General features: G+C 40.1%; 1 protein-coding gene across 1 annotated transcript; it reads left to right on the forward strand.

Annotated features, from left to right (window-relative positions):
- Positions 1 to 1,260: 1,260 nt before the first annotated feature.
- On the forward strand, positions 1,261 to 8,815 carry LOC147200722 (teneurin-3-like). Its single transcript, XM_086119211.1, has 5 exons — positions 1,261 to 1,453; positions 1,665 to 1,784; positions 3,280 to 3,350; positions 8,245 to 8,532; positions 8,805 to 8,815. Exons 1-5 carry the CDS (start codon positions 1,350 to 1,352, stop codon positions 8,813 to 8,815), a joined length of 594 nt encoding a protein of 197 aa, XP_085975337.1. The 5' UTR covers positions 1,261 to 1,349.
- The last annotated feature ends 2,645 nt before the right edge of the window (positions 8,816 to 11,460 follow it).

Below are 11,460 nucleotides of genomic sequence, written 5' to 3' on the forward strand. Positions count from 1 at the left end.
TTATAAATCAGATTAATGGTGGAAAAGATTTGAATGGATATACCTCGATTTACGGAATCAATCGGTTCTGGAAAAAAAAATCTTAACTGCGTACTCATCGTTTTTTGCCCTCTTTCGTTCATGTTCTCTCTCAGAAGAGGTTTTTGTCTGGCGTTTTGTATGGAACTGATCCAAGGACATTTTCTTTTGTTGGCTTTTAACAATCCTTCGAAAATGTTCAAGACAGACAGCATAGTGAGCAATCGCCCGACTGGTGAAAAACTTTTTCTGGGTGATTCACATTTACGTAAAACTATCTGAATGCCTCACGGCAAGGGGCGAAAGACGAGGATGCTGCATCGACAAATATCTATCTATTTATCTGTCTACACACAGACACATACGGTAGAGGTCCCTCTTAGCCAATGAGATGCTAGGATGATGCTAGGTAATAGCCAATGACAGAGCAGCTATAAGTATTTTGCGTTCAGGAATCTTGGAGTTGCGAATAGCAACCCATATTGTATTTTTACCTTTCATATCTTGAAATTTCTTTCGTAACAAGAGGCAATATTTTCCTCTTGAGACATTTAGTATGTTGAACATTTCATATGAAGTTCGTAAGTAGAGGTACAACTGGATAAAATAATCTAACATTTGAACAGACGTGTAGATTTTTGATATCAACATTTATATTCACGGTATACATATATTGCTGTTTGACAAAAGTTAATAACAATTATAGTAACCCATGGCTATAGTCTAAAATGAATCCAATATGTTGGGAATAACAGCATTTGAGTATGATGAGTTGCTGACCGCAATCATTTTTTCGTAAAGAAGTAATCTTATTAATTACTTTTCTTGTTACTTCAATGCCATTGCCATCAGTGATCATGTTATGTGCCGCTTTACGACAAAGTGCCGTGGCACGTGCATTTCAGAGATATTTAGGTATATTTAGAGTTACTGCTAATGCTAGTACACTCAGGTACACATTTATCGTTTTTTTTGTTTGTTTATTGTTTTTTTTTTTAATTCATTCAGCTATTACAAACAGTTTACATTACAGATAGCATGCAAAAACATACTTAGTTTGCTGAACAACTAATAAGCAAGGCAGTAACTGGATTAGTAACTCAATTACTTATGGGAGAAAGTAAGTGAGTGAATGATAACTCATTACTTTTTTCAAGTATAATGACCAACACTGTTTGTTGGTAAGACACGCTTAGTGATGAACCCTTTATTTGTGTACTGCGTTCACAGGACGAGTTCTACACTCCGTCTTCTACCTTCGAGTCCTTCTTTCTTCTTCATCTCTGCCTATATTTCTTCCTGTCAAATCAGCTGTTCCGCAGCATGCCTCAATGTTTGCCAGCAACACCAGCAGAAGCATTATGGAAGTGAAAGAGCGACGTCCATACTGCTCGCTCACTAAGTCCCACAAGGACAAGGACGCAGCATACCTTGGTGAGATAGCTGACATGTCTTAATTCATTTGTTCCCATTCATTAATGGTTTCCCTAATGGTTTCCTTGGCGCTTGTAAACTATTCTTTAAAAATGTCTGTCCTCTGTTGCTCCTGTGTTACTCTTGGATGAAACTACTACTACTACTGTAACGACTGAAGTGCGACATCATCCTGTGTGTTAGAAATTTCTTTTCCACTCGTGTCATTTGTATTCTACAGGAGACAGTGAAGACTGTGCTATTGGCCACCAAGAAGTGCGTGTCCCAACTCAGAAGTCGTACTCCTCCAGTGAGACGCTCAAGGTCCTTGATCAACAACAGGACCATACTCGGTGAGGAATCAAATTACACTCGTCGTCACAAGCGGCATTTCTACTACACAGCAGTGATTTGCCTTGTCAAGGTTGCACTCACTTAGTGTCAAAAACAAGTTATGGCTCGGTAATGAACAATGTGCTGGGTAGTAGTGGTTCCAAGCAGGCTTTACTAGCATACTAATGGTGACTAAGAACACTCATGATTGCCCATTACTACATTGGATTTTCTCATGTCATGTTATAATTAGACGGTAGACGTGGGGGACCGTAGTTTGATTTCCAAAAAAAGTGGAGGCTCAGGCTCAAGATACTGAAATGATACTCAAAATATGCCATACATTATAATTGTAATAACTTTAAAGTAGGACTGCACAATCTTGGAAAAACATGCGAGATGCGATATATGTGTTCCATATTGCAATTGCGATGATATGACATCATTATCTAAAATAAATCTAAAAAATAAATACAATTATCTATTTAAGCATTGGATGACAATGGCACATCTTTTGCATTCTGTATGGACTGTGCTCTTATCACAATGCTCATATTTTTTCAACATATTGTGTAGTCCAAATTTAAATTATGCCTCCTCTATATGGTAAGAAAACAAAACAAAACAAAACAATATCATAAAAAAGTGTTCTTTTGTAGTCTTACTTAAATGTGACAATGTTTTAAATAACACTGTAAAACACTGTCTGAAAAAAAAACGTTTTCATTCATTATAAAAGAACAATTCAAGTCGTAAGATTTTTTTGAGATTGTGGTGTGATAACGGAACCTGGATTCTGCTCTGGACTGAATGGGTGCTAACCATGGGCAAATGGCAGCGTGCCAGAGGGTCACGGCTTGCAGCAATGCATAGAGTGAGAGAAAGAAAAAAAAATGAACTGGTTCTTTTTTGGAACGCTGCACCTCTGCACTGGTGCAGCGTCCGATTCCGGCTCCGGCCTTACTATATGGAGTTTGCTTGTTCTCCCTGTAACTGTGTGGGTTTGATCTGAGTACTCCGGTTTCCACCCACATTCCAAAAACATGCGTGGCAGATGAATGGAACCCTCGAAATTGTCCTTTGGTGTGACTGTCAGTGCGAATGGTTGTGATTGGCTGGCAACCAATTCAACGCGTGCCCTGCCTACAGACCAAAGACAGCTGGGGTGGGCTCCAGTACGCCCTGCGACCCTTGTGAGGATAAGCGGATCAGAAAATGAATGGATGGATGGATGGATGGATGGATGAACTCTGAACCGAACTAGGTCATTTTCAAATTAGTGAGCTGAACTTTGATCAAATTCAGGTAGGAAATTAACTTTCCAAAAATTGGTCTTTTTCTTATCTGGATAGATCAGGTCTGAACTCGAAACATGATCAAAAATACAGATATGTCAGTCGGACACATTTCAAAACAAAACAAAATGAATTCATTTTCCGAGGATGTCAAGAGGAATACCTAAATGTCATGAAAGTCTTTTTTTTCCCCACAACATAAACCATTATGTTTTGACAGGTTATTTTGTGGCACATCAAAAGGACACAAGGACATGGTTCATCATGAACAAGACAATTACAACATAGACGGTGAGTATAAATTTCATTGCATACACAGAATTGTTTTTGACACAAGAGACTCGGATCATCATTGAGAATTTGGAGCAAAATGACTGCTTCCGATATGTATGAACATTTTGTTTGCTTTGTGATTCGAAAGAAAATGCCGCAAGCATTTAATACATATCCGTGTACATTTTGTAAATGCATGCCAATGAAATAAGATCTCACTGTTACATTCTCTGACTTGAAATGAATTGCATACAGTACAGAAATAGCTGGAGTTGCCACATTATGCAAGAGGAAACACATCATCAAGTCTCGAAATGCAGGGGCGGGGATTCCCAAAATAACACATTTTAAGAAAATATGCCGAACCCCAAAGTTGTTCTCTAGTGCCAAGTAACACAGTATCAATTTGGAGAAATTCTTATCTGCTTCTTTTTCATAGTTTGCCTAATTGGAGCTCATTTCAAATTAATAGAACTTTTAATTGGAGAGCAGCACTCTTCATCTTCAGCTGTGACACTAATTACAGAAAGCTTTTATAATTCCCTTTTCATTGGCTGATTAAAGATGAAAAGGGACATTCTGCGATTTTTCAGATAATTTATTTGCCTCCTTTTCATTTATATTTCAAAGGACATGCATGTCATTCGAAAATCTGACTTCATGTTGGGATAGGACAGTGGTTCTCAATTATTTTCTGTCGTGCAAATTTCACCTCCATACTTAAATATGCATTTTCAAATGTGTTGCATTGCTTTTCCTTATATAAAAAAGTATTTTTGCTCTTAAAAAGAAAAAAACCCACAAATGAAATGTGAATTAGGATCTTCCAAATTAAGGGCATTTGCAGGTGCAATTTTATTTTATTTATTCAACTTCAGATGCAGATGGCATCTTCATGATGACTGCACGATGCCCCCTATCCCCCCACTTTCACAATACCCATTCATCCATTTTCTCCCACTTACATTTGCAATGTAATGAATGTATTTTTGGTTAAATAGGCAAGCGGTAAGCCACAAGAACACACACACACGTGATTGTGAGATTTGAGTTCGAAAGCATTTTAGGTGAAGAGATACTTCAGATTACAGTGGTCAATGCTGTCTGGAAATTTAGACAACTGACATTAAACACAATACTTCATCATGGTGCTGCAGACGCCTGCACGCACAGCAAGGGAGGATCCAAAAGGCAGGACCTCGGCCTCGGCCCACCACAGCTCGAAAAGCAGACGGCTCCCTCCAATGAAACACGGAAAAAATGACTATTACTCAAGTATAATAAACAATAAATACCATGAAAAATTTTGAACATGAAAGATCTAGAGCAGGGGTGGCCAACCTGTCAGAGACTAAGCCAATTTTTTTACTGTGTTACTGCAAAGAGCCACATCGTACCCTTCCTCGCGCGCGAACACACACTTTTCTGCCCAAAGATCGACTTTTGTAGCGACCAACTTCCCACGATCGACCCGATCGTGCACGTACACACACACACACAAGCTCACTCGCACGCGGGTGCCCACCCATGCACTCGCGCACATATGCACGCACGCCACGATGAGCAACAGTCGGAACGGGCCGAAAATGAACGAAAGCTAAAGACACAAACAACCAAATCTTTTATTCCCACCCATTACCTCCTCTCACCCCTTGCGGTCGACTTGGGACCAGTTCGCTGGCTCCCGGTCGATTGCTATTGACATATTGGGCATCCCTGCCTTAAAATCAGAGGTAATTTGCTGACTAGCTTAGCGCTTAGCGCCATTGTTTGCGCGTGATTGGTGTTGCTGTCATCTGATTGGTTGCTCTTTATGACAATCAAGTAACGGGATTGATGATAGGCTGACGTCGTATGTTCTGTGTATTTAGCGCCTTTGTTTGAATGGCATCGCCACTGCCGAGGCGTTTTCGACGCTTGTCGTGTGAAAGCTCGGGAGCCACATTGAACCAGCCAAAGAGCCGCATGCGGCTCGCGAGCCGCGGGTTGGCCACCCATGCTTTAGAGACTCAATTAATTAAACGAACGGAAATGACATATTAAATATACAGACCCATATAAAAATATATACCGTTAGTGATTAAAGACTCAAAGTACTAACAATTAGGAAAAGTTAATACATGAATTTAGTGTGCGCAAAAAGGTGATTTATTTATTTATTTTTTTGGGAAAGAACTGAAATTACTTTTTGTGTAAAAGTTACCCACTCGCGCTCAATCATGCCGCTGAACTCACTGCTACCAGATATAGATGACCAATAGGTAAATACGTGCTCCTTTTGAGTTGCATGCCCATTGATAACACTGGATCAAGCTTCGTCTTGGAGCGACGTGCATAACGGCCACAACCTTGAAGAAGGAGTCCCGCAATGGTCCGACCGCTCCACTTATTTTATTTCTATTGAGATTCTTGGCATTAACATACTTCAAAAAGTCCTAACTCACTGATTTTTTTTAAGTCATTTTCACGTGGTCTATTTTGTTGAAAATGTCAGTCATGTGGCTACAAGACAAAAGAATAAGTGTGGGTTGAACATATTTCTTAAATTATTTTTTTACTGTTCACACTGTTAAGTAAGTTGAAAAATAAGACCTGCAATGAATCCAAAATTAGTATTAAATATAAAATATATTAAGTTATATAAATAGGTTTGACAATATACTCTACATATTACAGTAATATGTATACTATAATATCCAATACCTTCTAGTTTCTGTTTTTATTTCCTAACTACAACAACAAATATGAGGGCTACAAAATAGCAGCTTATTAAAACAATGCAATTTATTACTTTTTTAAAATAAAATATGTTAAATGCATATTTAATACAACTGAGTATCATGGGACGTTCAAAAAAATGAATGGCTCGCACCTGGCTTTTAGTATGGGAGCTATGATCAGCTCGCTTAATGTGCACAGTTCTCTTGGGCAGTCGTCAATTGTTTTTTTTTTTTTTTTTTTTACCAAGCATGAGTCCGTGAAAAGACATTTTGAGGGGCTGTCGAAGTCACGACACAACGGCACTGAAATAACCGTCTCGCTGGCGGCCCTTCTGCGGACAGTCAGTGGGGAGTCAGCCTTGCCTAGACAGCCGCCACAACAATCGTTCATTGGCTACTTAAAAATAAAAGCAAAACAAGTACTGTACTGTAATGCTACATGTATGGCAATGCCTTTTATTTCAAAGTTGGCTCTTGGAAGCAAGCAATGGTGGCGCTAACTTGACCGTGATAGCAGTTCTGACCACTGCTGACTGACTGAGTTGCTTAGCATGCAAATGAGCAGTTACAGCCTGAATCTGGTACACAATATATATATATATATATATATATATATATATATATATATATCCAGTATATATACTGGATATATATATGAGATGATCTTGGTCCCTGTCCACCCAGTTCCAAAATCCAGTCAGTGCCCCTGGACTAATTCCGATTCACCTCTCTATGATCTTTCTCTCCTTGGATTTTAATTACCGGGAGATTATAAGTAGCTATTATAAGACTGTTAAACACATATTTGTCTTTGAATAAGGATTCAATTATGCATTAGATGAATTCATGTCCATCCATCCATCCATTTTCTCATCCGTTTATCCTCACAAGGGTTGCAGGTGAAGCCTATCCCAGTTGTCTTTGGGCAGTAGGCCGGGTCCACCCTAAACTGGTTGCAGCCAATCGCAGATGAATGAATGAGTCACTGATATTTACAATGTTTGTATGTACATTTGTCAACATAAATTAAAACACCCATTTTGAAAAGTCATCTTTTGTGGGTTAACATTTGACATCTGTGATCAATGTCCCACATTTATGGGGGTGTTTTTGCAGTATTCTTTGGATGACAGAAATGATTGATTCTGAAAGGAAACTCGAGCTTTTCTTTCAAATCTCTTTGGGGTGCACTCACGTTGAGCCCTAAACTGTATGTTCTTCAGTTTGTCAATATATTTTACAAAACAATTCTTTTAATGGGATTGGTCCTAATTCATAGTGTTTAAAACAGATGACTCATTGCAAATACCTAATAATCACTAAGATTTTGTCAATGAACAGCTGTTCTCTCATAAATAGGATGCGTGCTATCAAAAATGGCATCACTATAAAACAGCGGTTCTTAACCTGGGTTCGATCGAATCCCAAGGGTTCGTGAGTCGGTCTCAGGGGTTCGACGGAGCCTCTGCCATGAAGGAGTAAGACACATGCGACTCAACATGTTAATTAGTTATGACACACCTGCTTGGCCATCACGGGCTGCAGAGAAAAAAAAATCATTCAATACAGTCCCTGAGGTGTGATTGTGAGCGTGAATGGTTGTTTGTCTATGTGTGCCCTGCGATTGTCTGGCAACCAGTTCAGGGTGTCCTCGCCTTCTGCCTGAAGACGGCTGGGATAGGATCCAGCACGTCTGTGACCCTTGTGAGGAAATGTTGATTAGAAAATGGATGAATGGATGGATCATTCACTACAAAGTATTTACAAATTTAATACCTTATTCATACTTTTCATCACAAAAAGTTCCCTGTTTTCAAATATAAAGAGTTAAAATTCTTGTTGTCTTGTGATACTTTGCCTGGCTTTCATTTATGTGAGGAGCCATGCATCCATTTTCCGCTCGTCTTTGTTCGGGCCATTAGGAAGCTGTAACCCATCCCAGCGGCTGACTTTGGACGAGAGGCCGGGTATACTCTGACCACCAATCAATTGCAGGACACAGACAAAAACAAATCACTCACATCCACAGCTATGGGCTATTTTGATTCTTCAATGATTTTTTTTTTCGGGTGTGGGAGAACTGAGACAGATGTGTTAACCACTTACTCACCGTGCTGCCATCAACTGAATGTTTTTGTCTATGTTGCCTCAAATGGTTCTTGTAACATTCAGACAGCCTTTTTTTTTTCCAGGTCATCATTTAAATCTTCGTCAACTGGGCATCTGTGAGCCTCCATCACGCCATGGCCTAGTATTCTGCTCTGAGATGTCGCTCCCCCACCGTAGTTTCTCTGTTGCTCCAGCCCAGGCCCGAGATGTGGATAGTCAAGCTATGAGATCACCAGAGAGAGCTATGCGGCTGTGGGACCGCGGGGGTTTGGGCAAGTCGTCCCAGAGGAGCTCCTGTTTGTCCAGCCGCTCCAACTCAGTGCTGACTCTTACCGATACCGAACACGAGAACAAGTCTGACAGTGACAACGGTAAGACAGGATTTTGGTTCTCTCTCGTTATGACTCTAGTTCGGATTCTTCCATAAACCACACTTTCAATTACTTTCCATGGCCTTGAAACGATTAAGATATCTTACGACGTCATTGAAAATGACAGTGAAGTGTCTTTCAGTTCTTGAGAAAAATATAGGTACAGTGTACAATGATAGAGTAATCATCCCTGAACTGGACGGTTCGGATTAGATCCTGAAACCTAAGTGTAACCCACCTATAAACCCCTGCTTGTGATGTTGTGTCATCAGCGTGTGAATGAACTGTGACTGCATGAAAGAGGTGACGTGAGATGTGTAAGTATTTTAAGTACCTTGAAGGATCATCAAGGCTACCGTCAACGAAGGCAGAGATGAAAAGAAATCACACTGGTTTAATGTTTTGACAACACACACCCACAATTTCTCTTAATCGGGTTATAAAAGTTTGCACCGAGTTTGGAATTGGTCCACATAAGCCTTTGGAAAATACATTTGGCGTCATATGCCTTATCCATGTTCACTAACTTCACTTTCCAAAAATCGGTGAGGCTAACAAAACGAAAGATGTGGATGTTGCATATACCGCTCGGTTTATACGTATGTAGGTGCCTCTTTGTGTCTGTGGTTGCGTGTATGCCTCTTCACTTTCCTCAATTTTCCCAACAGGTGTGATTTTCATCATGAATAACGGAAAATATTTTTTTTTCTACAGTCACATTAATGCATACACATTCACAAACAGAGCCTACACTGTATTTTCATGAAGATATACTAACCCACTCCTGAGTGAGTCTTCATTACAAGACGATGCGATAATTAACACTGAGCTGAAGCGCTGAGTCGCCGCTTTTCCCATATTAAGTTTGATAATGTTTTTATTAGATGACATTATGTTGTGTATGGCAGAGCTCGGGAGAATACACTCCTCCTGTAAAAGTGAGTAGTCGTCAAGTTTTCAATGGCTAATTGACACTTAAATATGCAGCTGTTTAGCTTTGAGTGGGTGTTTGGTGTGGAGCTCATTTTATTAAGCCTGTGCTATCTCCCATTTCCATGTTTGATTAAATAGCTGAAATGCAAACACACGGTCACTTGTGGGGCCGCTTCGATCTGAGTTAGATATCCTGCTTGCTTCTTATGATAGTGCTTGCTGCATCACTCTCAGGGTGGCGAACTCTGCTGACAACTTACTCTCGCTGGACTGCTAACGCTAAAGAAACTGTGTTTTCCCTGGAATACATTTTAAGCAATCATTACTCATTCATGGAAATAGGCAGAAGTGTTGTGACATTTACACTTTTCACTTGGAATATGGGCAATAACATGAGCAAACGTTTGTGAATTATTTTGATCTATGGAATAAGAAAACACCATCCCGTGGCTCAAGAAGTCACGCTCGTTGACTGTATTTTTTTTTAAGTTGACAGTTTTATATTTATGGCCCAGAAGTGCTTTTCATACATTTACTGTAATTATGACTTTACAGTTTTTGTTCATGATCGACTACAGCAAGGGTTTCAAAAGGGGTGTTCACACGGCAACATTTGCTCCGGTGCTGCGCCGGGGCTACCCCAGTAGACCGTTCACACGTGCAAAGTTACACCGGTGTAGACCCTGAAAACAGCTTACTCCGGAGCAAGTTTAACCCACCTCAGGGAGGTGGCTTAAAAATTTGCTCCAGAGCAAATGCTCGTTTGCGGGGGGGAGTAGCCTCGCTACGCATGAGAAGAGTTGATTACATACGGCTAGAATACGTTACTTTCGTGCTCTGTCTCGGAGTTGTTTGTGTAGTTTGTTCCTCTGTTGTGTGTTCACAACCCTCCCATGGAATTTATTTTGTGATTGCCTCTCTTGATTTTCTGTTTGGCGCATTATATGTTTGCTTTTCTGAGTGTCATTGAAGTCATCGTTGATTTACGTTTTCGGGGGCGGTCATTGAACGCCTCTTGAGCAGAAGGCACGGATACCGAGAAGAAGAAGGACGTGCCTGTAGTTGCTTGAGGTAAACAAATCAATAAAGTGTATGTTTTCTATCGTTTTGCACCGCTGCAGAAACTGTCGTGTGAACGCAAGTGGGGCTGCATCGGGGCTGCACCGGCGTTAACACGCTCAGCGACTTTGTACGTGTGAACGCTCCACAAAATTTGCTCCGGTGTAAGATATATCGCAACAAAATATATCGGTGCAGCACCGGAGCAAATGTGTGCTGTGTGAACACCCCTAAATCCATTTTTGTAGTGGGCCACATTGTAGTTATGGTTTCCCTGAGCGGGCCATTATGACTGTGTGTTTGATCATGTCCATATTATTACATATACAGTGCACAACAAATTGGTGGATAACTAGTTTTGAAACTAGAAGTCAAGAATAATGGTTTGTTCAGCCATTGTTTACGTTAATGTAACAAGTACGAAATGACAATTTTAGATTTTGGTTGAGCATCATCATGGAACCATCATGGAAAAGCTGACATGCTTGATTTGCTCTCCTGTGCCACACAAAATGATATGGCGGTCCAGATCTGGCCCCCAGGTCTTGAATTTGACACCTGTGAACAACAGCATGTTCCATCTTGCTTACACATTCGAGTTATGTCACCACTGTAGGAAAAAGAACAGTTTCATAAATTAAGGAACTGTTGTACAATGAGATTGACTGAAGTATATATACTGTATATATTTTTTAAACTACACAACATTTCTGGGAACATGATAAACACCCCGCTCTCTCTCTCCCTCTCTCCAAGTGAATATCAGGAAATTCCTGAAAGGTCAACTCAACTTCAGGTGGACTTGATCAAATTTTATTTCGTTCTTCACAGATGGGCTGTTTGTACAGTGAGAAAGTGAAACCATCCACATTTAGATCAAGGGAACGATAATTCATCAACATCTTTTAAAAAAGTTAGTTGGATTTTTTTGTAGCA

This window comes from Hippocampus guttulatus, chromosome 9 (genome assembly GCF_054856545.1).
Source record: "Hippocampus guttulatus isolate MCC_2025c chromosome 9, RoL_Hgut_1.0, whole genome shotgun sequence".
NCBI classification, from domain to species: domain Eukaryota; kingdom Metazoa; phylum Chordata; class Actinopteri; order Syngnathiformes; family Syngnathidae; genus Hippocampus; species Hippocampus guttulatus.

Coding starts and splice junctions, on each gene's coding strand:
- LOC147200722 (XM_086119211.1), top strand. CDS start 1,350: ATGTTTGCCAGCAACACCAGCAGAAGCATTATGGAAGTGAAAGAGCGA. Junction 1,454..1,664: donor AAGGACGCAGCATACCTTGG/TGAGATAGCTGA, acceptor GTGTCATTTGTA/TTCTACAGGAGACAGTGAAG. Junction 1,785..3,279: donor CAACAACAGGACCATACTCG/GTGAGGAATCAA, acceptor ATGTTTTGACAG/GTTATTTTGTGGCACATCAA.